The sequence below is a fragment of the Zingiber officinale genome, chromosome 6B (genome assembly GCF_018446385.1).
Source record: "Zingiber officinale cultivar Zhangliang chromosome 6B, Zo_v1.1, whole genome shotgun sequence".
NCBI lineage: Eukaryota > Viridiplantae > Streptophyta > Magnoliopsida > Zingiberales > Zingiberaceae > Zingiber > Zingiber officinale.
Window position 1 is genome coordinate 91,833,219 of NC_055996.1, and position 18,304 is coordinate 91,851,522.

Consider the following 18,304-nt stretch of genomic DNA (forward strand, 5'->3'; position numbering starts at 1 on the left):
TTATCTACCGTAACATCGTTGCAGGTCCCGGCGCCGCAATCCACAATCGGAGGAAAGTGGGTGACTTACAGAGATATCAAGAAGGGATTTGGAAATTAGGGCTCTCATAGATACCTTATATATAGAGATTGAGCTTTTAATCGGTTGTAAAATCACGTGAGAAAGACGTGCTCATTCTATTAAATTATAAATGACGGAGTTAACATGAAGGCATTGCGGTTGAAATACTAAAGATATTTTAATAAATTATTCTATTCTAAATTTATAACCCTTATGTGGGTCCACAATATCCCACCAATGCGAATCCCGGTATAAATTACTACTGAGAGAACTGGCTTTGCCTTTTTCATTTTATTTTTTGGCGGATGATTGATCCGGCAAGTATAACCCGGTGGGACCCGCTGTCGTCGTCGTCGTCGTCTATGGCACAAAATCCAACACGACGCCAGGTCGGCTTCCTGTCCTCTCGTGCCACCTGGCGGATGACGCGCCCGGACCGCGAGTCCTCCCCAAAACTTCACTTTATAATTCCCTCACGTCCGATTTTTATTCCTTATCGCTGATCCAATCGGTCTGTGTTTCTTCATTTTGCCCGTCTCATCGGCGAGAGCAGCGGGAGGGTTTCGCCATGGTTCCTCCGAGAAAAGACGACGATCTAGGCCGGACCGAGGGCTACGACCGGTTCCCCAACGAAGACGCCTCCGAGGGATTTAGGGAGAGCGATGACAGTGGTTCCGGATCGACTCCGCCTGCACGAGTTAGCGCTGCTGGGGAAGATGTTTTCGGGAGGCTGAGAGACGTTCTCAGTGGAGAATCGGATGAACGGGAAGCCGCAGTGCTGCCGTGGCTCCAGGCGCTGGATCTGCAGGTTCTGGGTGCCTGCCGTGCGGACGAGAGGTCGAAGCCACTGCTTAAGCTTAACGTCTCAGGCGGCCCGGCGGAGGAGAGGCTTCTGGCGCAGTTAAGCCAGGTTCCCGTTCATTACCTTCCCGTATCTTGGAAAATTTCATGTTTCGGATATGGATTTGTTTATAATTCAGGCGCTCCGCCAAAACATCGGTTTAGAAAGTTAGCTTTATTTTCTTTGTAAATGCTAGAGCAATCCCTCTTTTTCGGTACTCTAATCCTTTACCTTTTTTTGGGTGGCGCTTATTTGTATTTATTTATTTAAATTATTATATGTGATCAGCATTTTGAAGCATCAGAAGTAGGGATGTTAGCAAGGTGCTTGTGCGTTCCTCTTGTTTATGTTCGCGTAGGGAAGGTCAAGAAGAAAGGGAACATTCTTTGTCCAACTGCTAAAAGGTGACCGGCAAGCTAATCTTTCCCCATTTATACTTTTTTTAGATACAGAAAGATAATCTATTTTGTCTTTCTTTGTTTCTTTTTCTTTTTCTTTGATATAATTGTTTATTTTTCTTCATATCTTCATTGTCTATGGGAAATTCAGCAGCTAGATTCTTTCTTTAACTATATACTCTTTGTTATATTCACTAATGTTGTTAAGAAACATAAATATAGTTGTTTTCATAGTTGTATGACTCATAAGTAATTAAGGTTTCAGATAGGTTATTGATCTTTGACAGTTTCAGTTTTCCTGCAGTGATTCTGCATGAAAATGCAGGTCAGTTCATGTTTCCATTGTATCGCATTGTAAATTATCTAATGCTTCTGTTTCATTCTTGGATTTTTTATAATGTATAGGGAGAGAGAGCCTACTGCAAGATCTACTCAAGTATTAGATTGCTAGATACTATGATAGTCATGCATTCTAGTGAAAACAAGGTGGAAATGATTTCATAATTTTTTTAGTTCATGGTGGAGCATTGAAGTTTGTAGCAGTATAATTTCTGATATATTTTGATCATGATTAGTATCTTCTCCTGTACAATACATCGCAGATATGTGGCATTTGGAAAGCAGAAAAGTAACCCACCGCTGAGATCACTTGCACATTAAAAGTAAATGATCTGAAATTGATACCAAAAAATATATGAGGTGTACATCGCAGATACTGGAATTTGGAAAACAGAAAAGTAACCCACCACTGAAATCACTTGCACATTAAATGTAAATGATCTGAAATTGATACCAAAAAATATATGAGGTGTACATTGCAGATACATGGAATTTGGAACGCAGAAAAGTAACCCACCGCTGAAATCACTTGCACATTAAATGTAAATGATCTGAAATTGATACCAAAAAATATATGAGGTGTCATAAATAATACACTGTGATATGATTCAGCTAATTTTTTTTTTGTTGAAAATTATGCTTCTTTTATACCTTTGTGATTGACTTTTAGCAGAATTCTCTTAGTAGAAATGCTTGCTTTCTTGATTACAAGATTTTTCCTTCTGTTCAAATACATAATGGCAGTAAATAAAAGGTTAGGAAAAAGATTGTAGTTTTCTCCTAATTTTACATAATTTTAAATCAAAATTCATGACCTAGAGGATACTTGAGAATCATCATGATACATATAATGTGGCTGTCTTTTGATAGCCTCATTTCTAAATCCTTGAGGAATATTAAATTTCTATATTTAATGGAAATGTTCATAATTAGAAAAGTGACATCTTGCTTTAGGTTATATGCTATTAAATGATTCTAACAATAATCTCATTTAAAATTTTTCTCATGACAATTTAAAGGGCGTGTATAATGATATCTATTCATTTGATGGTGCAGAATATGCATTATTGGAATATTCTGAGCCATTCATGAATATATGACTAAAACTTAATGTGTCCCACATATATAAGAAGCTGTGCTCATAAGTTAAAACTGTAATAGGTTGGATAATCACTATCGGTTGTGTGAAGGATAGGGTCTTCTCGGTTTTACTAACCTGGTATGCAGTGGATAGCTTTTGATTTTGTGGCACTTCTCTGTTTGGTGCTATTCTATCAAGTCTGAATAATAGACTTTCATTTGTCTTACTCTAGCCTTGTCATATTTTCCGCTTCGATTATCATTGTGGTTTCAGGCTATTAGCTAGTTTAATGTTTGGATGTGAGATTGCACTTGCACTTGCACTTTTATGTTAAGTTAATTTATTTCAAGCGTTTGGAAGATATATCGTCTTTGTTGTTTGATCGCAGGATTCTATCTGAACTTTACTAGTGATGGCATGGTTCATCATTTCAAGTGAAATTGACTTTTGATTTGTAGGTAATTGGGCGTTTGTGATGTTCTATTAAGATCTGTGATTTATGAGCAAAAGAAGGTAGATTCTTACATGGACTTATGATACATTTATTTATATAATTGTTCTCATATCCAGTGGATTCTAGCAGTAGGATCCATTTCTACCAGTAGATATTTATTATGAGGTTTGCATGCTTAGTTTTTGGTTGAGTTTTGGAGAAAGGCCCGTAATATTTTATTTATGCAAGTTAGGTGGATAAATTACATGCTTTTAGTTTGATATCAAGTATTTTTAGATTTATACCATTGCATAAAGGAAAAATTTTTGTTGTATGTTAGCCTTATTCATTCGATGCCTTATAAATTCTACTTTTGTAGTCATTTTTGTGCTATGCTATCTTTTTAGCCATTAATTCATTTTTTTGCCATGCCTTTCTATTTGGAAATTTATTATGTATGAGCACTTGTTATTGTGTTCAGAATAGTTATCTCCCAGGCTTTAATCTATTCTATTTGAGAGAAATTGGAGAGGAAGAAAAAAGGGTGGGCAGGGATGATTGATTCTTTTTTTGTAAAAAAATTTGAAAATGATAGGAAATTTTTTTACTTCCTTTCTCTCATATATATACATGTATGTATAAATACATGAATGTATATATACATATGTACATAAATCACACAGCAAGTATCATTCCCCACTTGCCCCATGTTGATGTTTTTGCCTCTGCCTTAGACTTTGATCCTAATTGTCTCCTTGATCATCTTCTGATCACTAATATGGAAACAAGTAAAAATATAATTGATATTTTTTTAATTTTCATCTCGTTTATGGAAACTTTGCTAAAGAAAATCTCAAATTGTATCCTTTAATTCATTTTCTTTTCATATCTTTTACTTCTTCTTATTTCGTTTTCTCTCCTTCTGGTGATACAAAGCTCTATTGTAGAAAAGTGATGTTGTGACATTTTCCTTTAGCAGAAAACATTTTTCTGATCTAGGAATGCCCTTGTCTTTGACCATAAGACTTTTTTGGCCTGTGTTGGTCATCATTGTTCATGTCCTTATGCATCCACTATTACTGTTTTGCTTGCTTTAATAAAGCAACCTTTGTGCGTTCTCTTGCTGGTCTTCTGCAATGCAAATTTTAGCCAAAATGATTTAAGTTGTTTCACACATGACCTGGTTTGATTCATTATGCAATTAATGTTCCACTAGGATATAAAACAATGAATATTATTCTTAAATTATTGGGTTGTGAAGATGGGAACTCATGCAATCAGTTTTTGTTTTCAATTAGTAGATATAAATATCTTAATTATCTGATTTTTTTTTTTTTACCTTAACTTTCTCACATAGTTGTTGCTAAAATAAGTTGGTTTGTGATAAATTTTCTATGGAAATGTTTCCCTGTTGCCTAAGTCTTTTCACAAATTTTAACTTAAATACGTCTTCCAAGTGAACGTAAACGCCTACTTGAGAAACCTTCTAGTCAGCTAGCATTAGTGTTCGAAAACCACAAACAAATGGAGTTGTTTCAGTGTCATTCTTTATAAGAAAATAGGTTGTTTATTTTATGTTCTGAGAAATTTTTTCCCTTCATCTACCTTTTCCTTTCTACCCCTAAAGTCAGACACATGATATTTTGTTAATAACACTCCAAGTTGAGACCAACATCATGGATTATGTAAATATTTTAACAAATTCAGTGTCAAACGCCAAAATGGTCTAGTGTTTTTTTTGCCTATTCTTTTCAATCTACAATTGACAGACTTTGCTCTATCTGTTGAACATATTTGTTTAGATGCAAAAATTTCAGTTTGGAGTAATATTCTCTATCTAACTTTACTTCTTTCATCTTTTAATTATTTGTCAAAAGTGTTTTGAGAGTTTTAATTCATAATTGAATGCTCTTTCACTTGTTTTATTTACATTCTTGCTTAAGGTGTTTTGCCAAGTTTTTTAGGTTCTGCTTTCTGTCTTTGTACAGGGGGCAACTGAATCTCAATCTCTTGCCATCTTCTAACATGCGCCTCTCATTTATCGGGGATGATGGATGTACAGAGAGATTAGCTGTTTTGAGCAACGATTTTGATAGCCCTGATGTGGTTATCGAAGAAATATCGGCTGATACTTCTGGCCGTTCCTTCCTGCTAAAGCTACCTGGACCTCAGATCTTGTACTATTGGTGTTCTGAGAAGTCTAAGATCCACGGACGTGAATTGCTTGCTAAGGTTTCAGTTTATTCTTTCTCTAGTATACTTTTTATAGTTGCATTACACATTATTAGGGCTTCCACAATGGTGAGTTTTAAGGAATGTTATAACTGCTTTCACATGTTAAAGCCATTGCTGGCGGACGTTAATGCCACTGTGGCATTGAATGCGTTCAATGCCTTTCTGCCTTTCTTTATAAAAAAAATAATAAAAAATAAAATTAAAAATTTTAAAAATTAAAATCAACAAATAAAATTGTACGGCCATATGGATCCATACTTTTTAAAATGTATTTATTTAATATGATATAATTTTAAAAATGATTGAGTGGACTATGAGATTCATAAATAATGAGTGTTAATGTTAAAAGGAATGTGAGTGAAAGAGATATGTTGTTATAATGAGTATGTGACAGTAGATCCAATATTTTTTGATGAGGTAGTGGGTGTTATAATGTGAGTGAGTTAGTGGATGCCCTTAGCATTACTACTTGGACTCGGTTGTTCTTCCTCTCATTCCATGTTGCCATGATACAACATGAGCATGAGTATGATATGCAAATGTAGCTTGTTGAACTCATCATCTTCTCAAAAGGAAATCACGAAAATGCAGAGGAAGAAATGAGTAAGAAGAAGAATAAGCATAGGAGGAAGATGTGTAAGGAGAATAAAATATGGTTTCTAGCGCAGCTTGTGGAGGCCATCATGAGGCAGGAGCAGGTGAGCGAGAGCAAACAAGGGCAAGTAGAAGTGAGAAGGTGATTAGTGTGGAGCTTGTGGGTGGAGGTGCGTTAATAGTAAGTGAATTAGGTTAGGGGACATTTCAAGAAACCCTCAACTCCCTGAACTTTTATACCTTTTCAAACCCCTAAACCATAAACACTATATATACATTATATGGTTATATAATATTATATGCATTGCATACTATTATGATCCAGTCTCTCTGATTCCTTTGTCTGAAATTTGAATCTCTAAAATTTTTGTTTTTTGATTTTTTTTAATGAATTCCCATGTCCCCAATGTGAAAAAAAGATTACTAGTATATTGTTCTTGGTCTTCAGGGTCCATACTCGTGTTTGATTCACATATACAAGTCAGAATAGCATAGATTACTAGTACATTGTTCTTACATCATCCTTGAAAGAGTGATGTTTCTACTTAAGCAGATTGATATTCTAATGTGTTGTAGGTGATCTTATTTGTGAGAAATGATTGCTTACTATTAATAATTTGCATGTCACAGATGAAAGATTTACTAAGAAGAAAGCCCTCTTTGTCCTGTCTTACTGGAATCTCTGAATCACGCCTTGATTCATTTGCAACGCACCTTCGGGCATATCTTCTTGGGGGCTCGAGCAGTGCAGAAGTAAGTCCAACTGTCTCTTGTCCCAGTGAAAGAGAATGTCAGTCTTCATGTTCTATTTCTCGATCATTTCGTTCCCGCACTATGTCAGCACATGCCGGAAAGGCTCATTCTTTATGCCAAGGTAGTCTTAGTCCAAGGCTAAACAGTTTCAAAGATGAAATGCCAAGAATGTTATCCTCCATCCGAACTAGGGAGAAAATTAAGCACCATGGAGATGCCCATCCGAGCACGTTGACGAGAAGTTCTGAATTGATTACTTTAATTTCTCCTTCAAATTCAAATGTCGCATACTCAAGCAAGCAGGAGTATGATAATCCAAGCAACACTGGTGGAAGTTCAACACTATCCAGTTGCCTTCCTGATATTCCATCATTGCCATCTCCTATCTCAACATTCAGTCCTGTTTCTATTCACCTACCACTTACACAGATGAGTAGTTCAAGTTCCTTTTCTCCCTACTACTGCTGGTGCCCTCCTTGCCCATCTTCGCTGCAGTACACGGTGAACCCTTTCCATCTTTCATCCGCACCATCCGAGTTAATACCTCTTCCACCTTTGTCTTCTTTGTTGCCTGTTGCTTCATCCACAGTTGCATCTGTTCCAACTAGGCTGCCCATTGATGTTGCTGAGCGTCTAGCTTTGTCTCTCCCTACTCTTGTTCCTGATCCATTAATTCCTTCATCAATTTCTGTGTCGTTGAGTTTGCCATGCTCACAACAACTTCCCATATTTACACCCTTCATGTCTGATCCAATTGTCCACATCCCAATGTTTGATTTTTGTTCTTCTGGTCCGGGCTATCTTGTTAGTGCTGGACCGGCTATATCTTCTGTCATTTCACCATTGCTTCCAAGCCTCATAAACCCTCTGATTCCAAAGGCAGAATCTTTGATGGAGAAGAATGCCAGGGAGACGCTTCATATGCTTATGGCTTCTGCACCCTCTTTACCTGGCCCACAGTTGATGAATGTCCTCCCTGCTGTGCTCAACAAATTGGGTGGAAATTTTTCTTGTGCCAATGTGAGTAGCACTTGTCTTTAATATTTCTAATTCGATCAGTATTCATGTGTCTTATCAAGGATTCATTTGTTGAATGATTGTGCAGATGGTGAATAATACTTCTGCACTTCCTAGCAGCAGCCAGTTATTCTGTGATGGTTTCTCCGATATATATGCTGTTTCAACTGGCTTGTCCTGCTTGAATTTGCATTCCGAAGAAGGGGCTCCTCAAATAGGTGATTCTTTGAGATTCACCATGGCCGGCCATTTGGACAACGATGATAATATTGACGAACCACCTTGCGATGGTGACTTGCCTTGAAAGGGTCATGTGAGCTGTGTAAATTTTTAGCAAAAGTGAATATAAACGGCGTGCAGGGTATTAGATTTTTGCTAGCTAATGTTAGTAAAAATGGCTTTTGAAGAAACTTGTCATAACGATTTTGAAACTCGATCAATTAATGCTCCATTTTTTGAATGCTCAGTTCTTTCTAGTCAACTTATTTTCGTAAGTTATTCACAGATGGTGCATTATAACGAGCAGCACCCATATCTCTACGTGCAAAAGCACAATGACAAGCAATTCCGATATACAGTACACGTTGCAGTAGTTGTATAGGCCTTCGGTCTGGAATTATGCGATCATGACATTGATTGAGGGGTCATTCTTTAGATGGCTGACTAGGTGCAAAGTGTTTCATCTTAACTTTTAAGTAACCATCTAATTAATAAATGTATGGAATTATGTATGTGCATGTTATTATGGTAATTAGAATTGGGCTGCCCATCCAGTCCTCAAAACATAGCTAACCGATTGAGCCGGCCCTTGTTATCTGCTTTAAAATGCCTCAATTCACAGCACAACATGCAACTGGGCCGGCTAATATCTATATATTTTCCCGATTTCGAATAGATGTAGTCTTGTATTTAATGAGGACCGCCGTCGCCTCCTCCTCCTCCTCGTACTCACTGGAACAAGTCGCTCTGCTGCTGGAGAAATGCTGCACCATGAACCACCTTCTCCAGCTTCAAACCCTAGTCGTAAAGTCCTCCTTCGCCACCGACAGTTTCATCCGCCTCTACGCCAAGCTTCTCACCCTCGCCGCCCTCCGCTCCTGGGGCTGCCTCCACCACGCTCGCTGCCTCTTCTCCGCCGCTCCGCCCTCCGCCCTTCCCCTGCTCTGCGACCCCATGATTCGCGCCTTCTCCCGAAGCATCTTCCCGCTCGCCGCGCTCCCCGTCTACTCCCTTATGTGCCGCCGCCGCATCCCCCCGTCCCCCTTCACCTTCCCCTTCCTCCTCAAGGCTTGCTCCCGCGCCGCATCCTCTCTCTTCTCCCACTCGGCCTCCGCCATCCACTCCCGCATCCTCCGACTCGGATTCGACTCCGATCCCTTCGTCCGCAACTCCTTGATGACTCTCTACTCCCAGTTCGGTATCCGTGACGCCCGCAAGCTCTTCGACGAAATGTCCCAGAAGACAATCGTCTCGTGGAATGTCATGCTGGCCGCGTACCTCCGGATTGGGGACCTCAGCGCGTCCGATGAGCTCTTTCGCTTGATGCCGCAGAAGAATGTTTCCTCATGGAACAGCATGATCACGCGGTACGTCCGTGCGGGTGACATGGCTTCCGCGAGTAGAGTCTTTCGTGAGATGCCGCAGAAGGATGCCGTCTCGTGGAACTCCATGATTTCAGGATACATCCGTGAGAAGAATTATGGGCGTGCCTTGGATTTGTTCAAGCAAATGCAGTCCATCAATGTGAAGCCGACGGAGATGACGGTTGTGTCTGTTCTCGCTGCATGTGCGGAAACTGGTCAACTGGATCTTGGTCGTGAGGTGCATTTCTATGTGTGGAAGAATGATTATCGAATTGAAGGGTACGTGGGTAATGCTCTGTTAGACATGTATGCCAAATGCGGAAGCTTGAATATGGCCTGGAAACTATTTGACGAAATGCGCCTGAAGCACGTAACCAGCTGGAATGCAATGATTGTGGCTTTGGCCGTTCATGGGCAGTCAGAGGAAGCTCTAAATCTATTTGCCTCGATGGAGAGGGAAACAAGCCATGAAGGTACAAGGCCAAACCATGTCACTTTTGTAGGAGTTTTGATTGCTTGCAGGCACAAGGGACTTGTAAAAGAGGGACAGGTTTATTTCAAGAGAATGATCGAGGAGTACAAGATTGAGCCAAACCTAAAACACTTTGGTTGCATGGCTGATCTGCTAAGCCGGTGCGGTTTGATACAAGAAGCGTATCAAATGATCAAGGAGATGCCAGTCAAAGCAAATGCAGTGCTATGGAAGACAGTTCTCAGTGCTTGTAAGGTCTATGGGAATGTTGAATTGGCAGAGAGTGCCTACACAGAACTTGCCAAGTTGGGAGCACCGAGTGAGGCAGAGTATGTTATAATGTCAAACATCTATGCAAATGCTGGAAGGTGGGCTGATGTTGGACGCCTGAGAACTGGATTGGTAGGTTGCAGCATCGCAAAGCCTCCCGGTTGTAGTACGATTGAACTGATTTAAGAGGATAGCTTCAAAGTATTGTGATTGTCGTGCCGTTTTACAGCCTGATTTCTTGGTCTGGTAATAGCAGCCAGCTGAGATATCCAAACAGAATTGATAGAAACAAAAACATAAATGTTTGGCTTGGTGGGATACAGAATTTGCACTTCCACATTTAATCCAGGGATCCTATCTTTGGTAATCTATGCAGAGTTTTTGCTGGTAAGTTTGGAAAATATTGGCGTTCAGTCGAATATGTATGATAATAATGCATGCATATATAATGCATATTCCTTCTTGCAGGCTGGTTTATGTTCTGAAGGTGTTTAAAGAATGATTTCGTCTAAAAGATGAGAAAACGGAATGGTATGAATGATGTGGATGAAATATTGATCAAGTTGTCATGCCTCAGAGTGGGAAGGTATAATGAATTATTTTCTATATTGATCAAGTCGTCATAAGAACACTATTTGCATACAGTGATCGAGTTTATCTTGTCCCTTCATCTCGAAGCTCGAGGCAGATCCCACGAATATATAAGAAACATGCTAAATAATAGAATAATGAAATGAATGAAGAGTGAGTACAGTAACATACCCTGGGCTAAGGGGCGTCCTTTGGTGGATTGGTGAGTTAGTCGTGATGCTGATTGAGTCGTCGTGATCGGAAAAGTAGATAAATGCGAGTTGGATGAGGAGTTGGATCTGATTACCCGGAGCTAAATACGACCTGGATCCAAAAGACGACGCGTAGATCGAAACATGATTAATGGCACGTAGATCGAGATATAATATCGACATGCATGTCGGGATATGACATTGACACGTAGATCGGGATATGACATTGGCACACAGATCGGGATATGACATCGACGCACAGATCGAGATATGACAACGATACAGAGTCGGATAGTAACAATGATGCACAGGCCAAAACACAATAATGACAAGGAGAGAATGAAATAATAGCTCGATGACTAGAACATGGCAGTGGCTTGAAGGCCAGATCTTGTCGAAAACACACGTCAACATGGATCGGATATCGGATCGGTGTCGGAAGTGTACGACGACACGGATCGAAGGATGACAACGGCTGTGGATGCCGAAAAGGAGGTTGACGCCGACGACAGCGACCGTTTGGGGCAGCGCGGAGGTGGCAATTGTTGGTGGCAGCGACGGCGAAAGTGGCGATCGATGGCAAATGGCGTCAGAGTCTGCCACCTGATCGCGCATGAGAGGCGGTGGCTGGAGGTAAGTGTGGAGGAGGTGACGGTGGCCAGAAGTCGTAGTGCGGACTACTGCTCTCACCCAAGGCGACGATGTGTGTGTGTGTGTGTGTGTGAGAGAGAGAGAGAGAGAGAGAGAGAAGAGGAGGTCGCTGGTGTCGGCGACCCTGAAGGTGACATGGGGAGGCAGCATGCGCGAGGCTGCAGACGGAGGCAGCGATGACGATGGAGGAAAGGGGTAGTCGACCGACTTCGGAGGAGAGCAGAGGTGGCGATGTCGACTTCAGTATCGACGTCAGTGGTCGGCGTGGAGAAGGAGACCTCCCCCTGCGTGAGACCTTGGCGGCGGAGAAAAACACGAAGAAGAAGCCCCCTATTATGAATTGTGCCCCTCCTCTAAAAAGCCCTAACAATAAATTCTCCAAAATGCCCCTCTCTCCTTTCTTAATTCCTCACACGCCCCTAAGATATATTCGCATCACAAGCCTTTCCTTCAAGTGTAGTCGAAGGAGGCGTGAGTCCAACAGATCAGACCGTCCATCACAAAGGTTGAATCACTCCCGAGTACAGAGTCAGATCGCTGGGTTCGTCGTGAAATGTCAAGCCCATATCTATGATGATGCTAATCGAGCAACGGAAGCGGTGTCGAGCAAGTGACAGTAGCGATGCCAATCGAACGACGATAGCAATGATAAGCGAGTGATAAAAAAGAGTATTGAACAAGTGTCGAATGAGACAAGTACTGACAAAGCAACGAGCGAGGCAAGTGCTGACCGAACGGTGCACGCCTTGCAGAGTGGCGAGAAAAACAAGTGTCAACTGAGTGACAAAAAACAATGCCGAGCGAATGACAAGCAGACAATCGAGTGAATGCCGAGCAAGCGATAAGGCGAATATTGAGCGGGTGGTCAGGCAAATGTCGAATGAACGACGAAAACAACACCTTGTGAGCAATGACAATGCCGAGCGAGCTGCAAAAACAACGCCGAGCAAGTGACAAGTCAAATGATTATCGACCGAGCGGCAAGCAGGATGCCGAGTTGAACAAGGAACGGAAGGCCGAGCAGGCGACCAAGCAGATTCTTAAGGGGCGATAAAGGTGTGCCAAGCTAAGCGACATAAGGAATGTCGAGCTGAGCGATGTAAGAAATGCTGAGTCGAGCGGCGTAAGAAATGTCAAGCGGAGTGACAGACGAATACCGAGCGGATCGATCGAGCGAATGTCGACCAAGCGATCGGGCGAATGCCAAGTGAGCGATTGAATGCCGAGAGAGCGATTTGGCAAATGTTGAGTGAGCGATAAGGCAAATGTCGAGTGGGCGATCAAGTGATGTCAAGCGGGAGAGGAGCCCGTGAGTCACACAAGCGGGTGCAAAGCCCGTAAACTGAGTGGACTTGGAGCCCATGGGATACTCTGGTCTGACACCAAAGCGATACTCCGATCCGAGATCAGTGGCAATAATCCGGTCTGAGACCAGTGGCAATACATTGGTCCGAGACCAGCGACGATAATTTGACCCCGAACGGGGGAGGTTAAGCCCTGAAGTCAAGAGAAGTGGATCCCGTAGCAATATGAGAGAGCAGAGCCTTTATCATACCTGATCGTGGAGCAGTGTCGACCGGCTGAGGATCTGATTTGATCCCTCGACTCCTAAATGCCTGTGCAGTCGGGGAGAGAAATAGTGTCGATCCTTAACTCCCAAATATCCGTGGAGTTAGGGAGAAAATAATCTGAGCCCTCACCATCAAAGGGAGTGAAGCCCATAGCAATATGAGGGAGTAAAGCCCGTAGCAATAGGAGGAAGCAGAGTGCTGTGGGTGGAGGGTGCAGAGCTTGTAGACATAAGAGGATATAGACCCCATAGGTTGAGAGTACAAAGCCTGTAGTAATAAGAGGATGTAGAGCCCCATAGATGGAGGGTGCAGAGCTTGTAGTAATGAGAGGATGCAGAGCCCCATAGATAGAGGGTGCAAAGCCTGTAGCAATCAGAGGATGCATAGCTCCATAGATGGAGGGTGTAGAGCCTGTAGCAATAAGAGAATGCAGAGTCCCATAAATGAAAAGTGCATAACCTGTAGCAATAAAGGGTGTAGAGCCTTTGGGTGAAAGGTGCAAAGCCTGTAGCACAACTGATCGGGGAGTTGAGCCCTTAATTCCTGATCGGAGAGTAAGACCCCTATTCCGTAATTAAAGAGTGAGGCCCCTAGATTCTAATCGTGAAGTTGTATTACGAGTCTCTGATTGGGGAATTGTGTCCCTAGTATCTTATCGGGGAGCTGTGTCCCTAGTATTTGATTGGGGAGCTGTGTCCCAAGTATATAATCGGGAAGATGTGCACCTAGTGTCTGATCGGGGAGCTATGTCCCTAGTGTCTGATCAAGGATCTAGGGCCCTAGTCTTTGACCAAAGAACTAGACTCTTACTCTCTTATCAGAGAGCTGTAGCAGATCCTGTGATCGTAAAAAGGGAGTAGAGCCTGTAGCGTATCTGATCGAGGAGCCATGCCAACCGACTAAGGATCCACCTCGGTCCCTCGACTCCCAAATACTAGTGGAGTCGGGGAAATATATAATAGAAAAACTAACCCGTTGACCAGCTGTGGATTTGACTTGGTCCTCTACTCCCGAATACCCGTGGAGTGAGGGGAATATAATGTGTTCGTCAAAATCCATCGGGGTCATGATGATAGCAGAGTTTTTTGGCGTTGCCCATCTTCACATTTTAGATCAGGCGAAGTTCCCATAGATGGTGCCAAATTTGAACCCGTCTAAAAGCTGAGAAGACAGAATGACAGGAATGATGTGGCTGAAATGTTGACCAAGTCGTTATGCCTCAGAAGGGGAGGGTATGATGAGCTGTCTTTTATATTAACCAAGTCGTTATAAAGTCTCTGGTCAACACTAGCTGCAGACAGTGACTAAGTTTCCCCTGTACCTAGCACCCCGAAGCTTGAAGTAGATCCCACGAATATATAAGAAACAAGCTAAATAATAGAATAATGAAATGAATGAAGAGTGAGTATGGTAACGTACCATGGCCCAGGAGGCACCCTCTGATGGATCAGTGAGCTAGTCGTGACATTGATCGAGTCATCGTGACTCGGAAAAGTAGATGAATGCGAGCCGGATGGAGAGCTAAACCTAACTGCCCGGAGTCGAACGCGACCTGGATCCTAAAGATGGCACTCAAACCGAAACATGACAATGACACATAGGTTGAGATATAACGTCGACACGCATCTCGAGATATAACGTCGGCACGCCGATTGGGATATAACATCAACACACAGGCCGGGATATGACAACTATACGGAGCCTGATACTAACAACGGTGCACAGGCTGAAACACAACAATGATACGAAGAGAACGAAATAGCAGCTTGATGACCAGAACATAGCAGTGACTTGAAGGCTAGATCAATGCTTAAAACGCACGTGAACGTGGATCGGATAGTGGATCAACGCCGAAAGTGTATGACAACATGAATCAGAGAATAACAACGGTTGTGGATGTCGGCAACAACCGCTGGTGGCGGCGTGGAGGTGGCAACCACTAGTGGCAGCGACGGTGAAAGGGGCAGTCGATGACGAACGTCTTCAAAAGCGACCACCTGATCGTGCTTGAGAGGCGATAGCTGGAGGTAAGTGTGGAGGAGGTGATGGTGGCTGGAAGCGGTAGTGTGGACTATTGCTCTCACCCAAGGCGACGACGTGAGAGAGAGAGAGAGAGAGCGGGGGAAGAGGTCGCTGGCGTCAGCATTGGTGACACCGGAAGTGACATGAGGAGGCAGCATGCACGAGGCTACAGACGGAGGCAGCGGAGGCATCATGCCTAACTCAATCTTTCTCCTGGCCCACTCTGGCGCTCGAATGTTGTAAATCAATTTTTAAAGGGGCCTTTTTACTATCAGGTAAACGTTTTATACCGAAGAAAAAGAGATACTTGATTATTATTATCAAAACTATGATATTTTGACTAAAAGATAGAAAGAGGAATGATATATAAATATTATGTTGTTTTCTCTTAATTCTTTGTCTTTAGCATTAATATCAAGTATTCTGCATTTTTCACTTGATGTTGATACATCATGTTTATATAATCTTCTTTAAAATCATCTCATTCTAGGTTTGTGTTTTGGACAATATAAGTTGTGTTCATTCAACCCATTTATAGTTTTAGAGATATTAATCAGCCAAAGGTTGAAATTTACCTTTAGATACTCTAACTCAAATAAAATTAAAAGTAAAATGAAAATATTTAAGCAAAGAAGTAAGGGAGAATTGCTCTAAAATTCCTATTAAAATCTAAACATTTGCATTCAGTCCCTGTGTTAGACTTTCTTTCTTCTCGATACTTGACCAAATCAATTTTTTTATTTCAACTTCTTAACCCATGCAAAATTATCAACTTACTCTCGCATTAAATTAAAACAAAAAACCTTTAAATATTGCTTACTTCTCCTTTCTCTCCTAACTATCGACGCACTCGCTCCCCTTACATCGAGCCTACGTGACTCTAAGCCATCGACGACGTAGTCCCCGACTTTCCCTCCAAACCATCGACGATAACCTGACCTTCCCTTACTTTGATCCTAAAGCATCTCTAGATGTTGAAGGCAGAAATGGAGAACTGATAGAACCCTACTTTCACCTTCAACCTAAGAATCATCGGTAAATTATAATTTTTTGCCCTAGATTTCGACTAATTTGTTATTCTTGTGCGAAAAATCAAAGATTTAGGTCATGAGTGTTTTAGTTCATGAGTATTTTCGATTTTGTGAGGTTAAGGTTGAATAAAATTTGGTTTCTATTTTGGAATTATAAATTTATGAATGAGTTTGTATTGCATTTTCTTCAATTTAAGGAAAGAATGAAATATGTGGATATTTTGTAGTGATTATCAATAAACAGAGTATTGTACCCAATTTAAGCAGTATGATGTTTAAAATTTGTGAGGTTGAATACAACTGGGCTTGTGAACAAGATAAGATTTGGGATTTAATTTTCTATTTGAGTTTGTGTTATTTAGAGATGAATTGATGGTAAATTTTTATTATTTTGTTCTTGAATAGAAAAATTCTTAAATCATTAGGAAATTTCTGGAAAAACAAATCTTGAATTGTATATGAATGAAGTTTTGATTTTCAGTTTTTATATGATTAAATTAAATGTTATGTTTTTGTGGATTAGGTTAAAATGGATTTTGGAAGTGGGCCTTGCAACCTTGCATTTTTGAATAGTTGTAAGTGCAAGAACTAGTTATTTATGATTTCAATTTTCAATGGTTGTACTTTGATGGATATATATCTGAGTCTTGGCAAAAAATGTGTGAAGATTACTCCTGAATCTATGATTCTGCAATACCTAACTCTGCAACATAAGATGTATGTGATTTTGAACGATGATGACGATGTGCTCAATATGATACATTTTCATATGTGTAAGAAACTCAACATGATTGATTTGAGGGTAGAGAGCAGAAACGAACATGTCGACGACAACTTAAATTTAGGGAGGTAACATATATTATATTCGTCTTCATATTGTGGTTTTGATAATATTATATGTTACATCTAGCACTTGACTTTGAACGATGATGATGATGTGCTCAATATGATACATTTTCATATGTGTATGAAGCTCAGCATGATTGATTTGAGGGTAGAGAGCAAAAATGAACATGTCGACGACAGCCTAAATTTGGGGAGGTAACATATATTATATCCCTCTTCATATTGTGGTTTTGATAATATTATATGTTACATCTAACACAAGTGCATATGATATAGTTAAGTTGACACTATTAATCGCATCAAACTGGTATGGGTCGAGGAGGAACAAACACAGTCAAGGAGTGATGAGGAGATCGAATAAGCCCCGTTGCCAAATACTATAGATGCTTGGATTAACTGCATCCATGGAGAAAGGAAAAATTTTAAGGATGTTGCTGATTTTAGAAGACGTGTTAAAAACTATGCTATTGCTACAAGACGTTCATTTGTTTTTAGAAAAAATGACCGCGAGAAGGTAATTGCTATTTATAGTGAAAAGTGTTGTGGATGGAGAATTTATGTTTCAAAATATAAAACAGATAATATATTTACTATTTGAAAATATGCAACCTGCCTCGTACATGTTGTGAGAACAATCTGCATAGTAGAAGGCATCCTAAAGTCGATGCAGCTTGGATTGCTAATATGGTGAAAGATAAATTGAGAGGAGAGCCCTTTTATAATCCTTGTATAATTCAAAAAGACTTACAAAGAGATTATGGGGTAGAGTTAGACTACCACAAAGTGTGAAAAGACAAGAAGTTAGCGATGATGATATTCATGGCACATAGAAGGGATGTTACGATAGGCTAAGATGGTATTGTCGTGCTATTCGAGAAACAAATCCTAACAGTATTGCTGAGTGTGAGATTGATCCCGTAATATCTAAATTCAAACGGTTATTCATTTGTTTCCATGCATGTACAGTTAGTTTTCTTCCTGGTTGTAGGCTATTGATTTTTTTATGATGAGACTTATATAAAGAATAAGTATAAAGGTTGTATCCTAGTTGTTGTGTCGAAGGATGTCAACGATGATCTTTTCACAATTAATTATTCTGTAGTGGATGCGGAGAATAACGCTAATTGGGAATGGTTTTGTTATCATTTGAGAAATGTCCTAATTTTGTGTCAAAGTATTTCGTTTAACGAGTTCACCTTTTTCTCGGACAGACATTCTGGGATTATGAAGGCAATTGAGTAATTATTTGTGGGTAGTCACCATTCCTATTGTTTGAGGCATTTAGTGGATAATTTTATGAAGCGGGTAAATAATTAATTACTTTT

General features: G+C 40.7%; 2 protein-coding genes across 2 annotated transcripts; both read left to right on the forward strand.

Annotated features, from left to right (window-relative positions):
- Window positions 1–561: 561 nt before the first annotated feature.
- On the forward strand, window positions 562–8,217 carry LOC121993156. Its single transcript, XM_042547839.1, has 5 exons — window positions 562–970; window positions 1,190–1,305; window positions 5,141–5,384; window positions 6,612–7,754; window positions 7,840–8,217. Exons 1-5 carry the CDS (start codon window positions 629–631, stop codon window positions 8,053–8,055), a joined length of 2,061 nt encoding a protein of 686 aa, XP_042403773.1. The 5' UTR covers window positions 562–628; the 3' UTR covers window positions 8,056–8,217.
- A 389-nt stretch (window positions 8,218–8,606) lies between these two features.
- On the forward strand, window positions 8,607–17,462 carry LOC121993157 (pentatricopeptide repeat-containing protein At5g15300-like). The gene is made up of 4 exons (XM_042547840.1): window positions 8,607–10,463; window positions 10,545–10,662; window positions 16,657–17,174; window positions 17,256–17,462. The coding sequence occupies exon 1, from the start codon at window positions 8,664–8,666 to the stop codon at window positions 10,260–10,262; it is 1,599 nt and encodes a 532-aa protein (XP_042403774.1). The 5' UTR covers window positions 8,607–8,663; the 3' UTR covers window positions 10,263–10,463; window positions 10,545–10,662; window positions 16,657–17,174; window positions 17,256–17,462.
- Window positions 17,463–18,304: the final 842 nt, after the last annotated feature.

Excerpts from the sequence above, each read along its gene's own strand:
- LOC121993156 (XM_042547839.1), top strand. The coding sequence starts at position 629 with ATGGTTCCTCCGAGAAAAGACGACGATCTAGGCCGGACCGAGGGCTAC. Across the intron at positions 971-1,189 it reads TTCTGGCGCAGTTAAGCCAG|CATTTTGAAGCATCAGAAGT; the intron begins GTTCCCGTTCAT and ends ATATGTGATCAG. Across the intron at positions 7,755-7,839 it reads GAAATTTTTCTTGTGCCAAT|ATGGTGAATAATACTTCTGC; the intron begins GTGAGTAGCACT and ends ATGATTGTGCAG.
- LOC121993157 (XM_042547840.1), top strand. The coding sequence starts at position 8,664 with ATGAGGACCGCCGTCGCCTCCTCCTCCTCCTCGTACTCACTGGAACAA.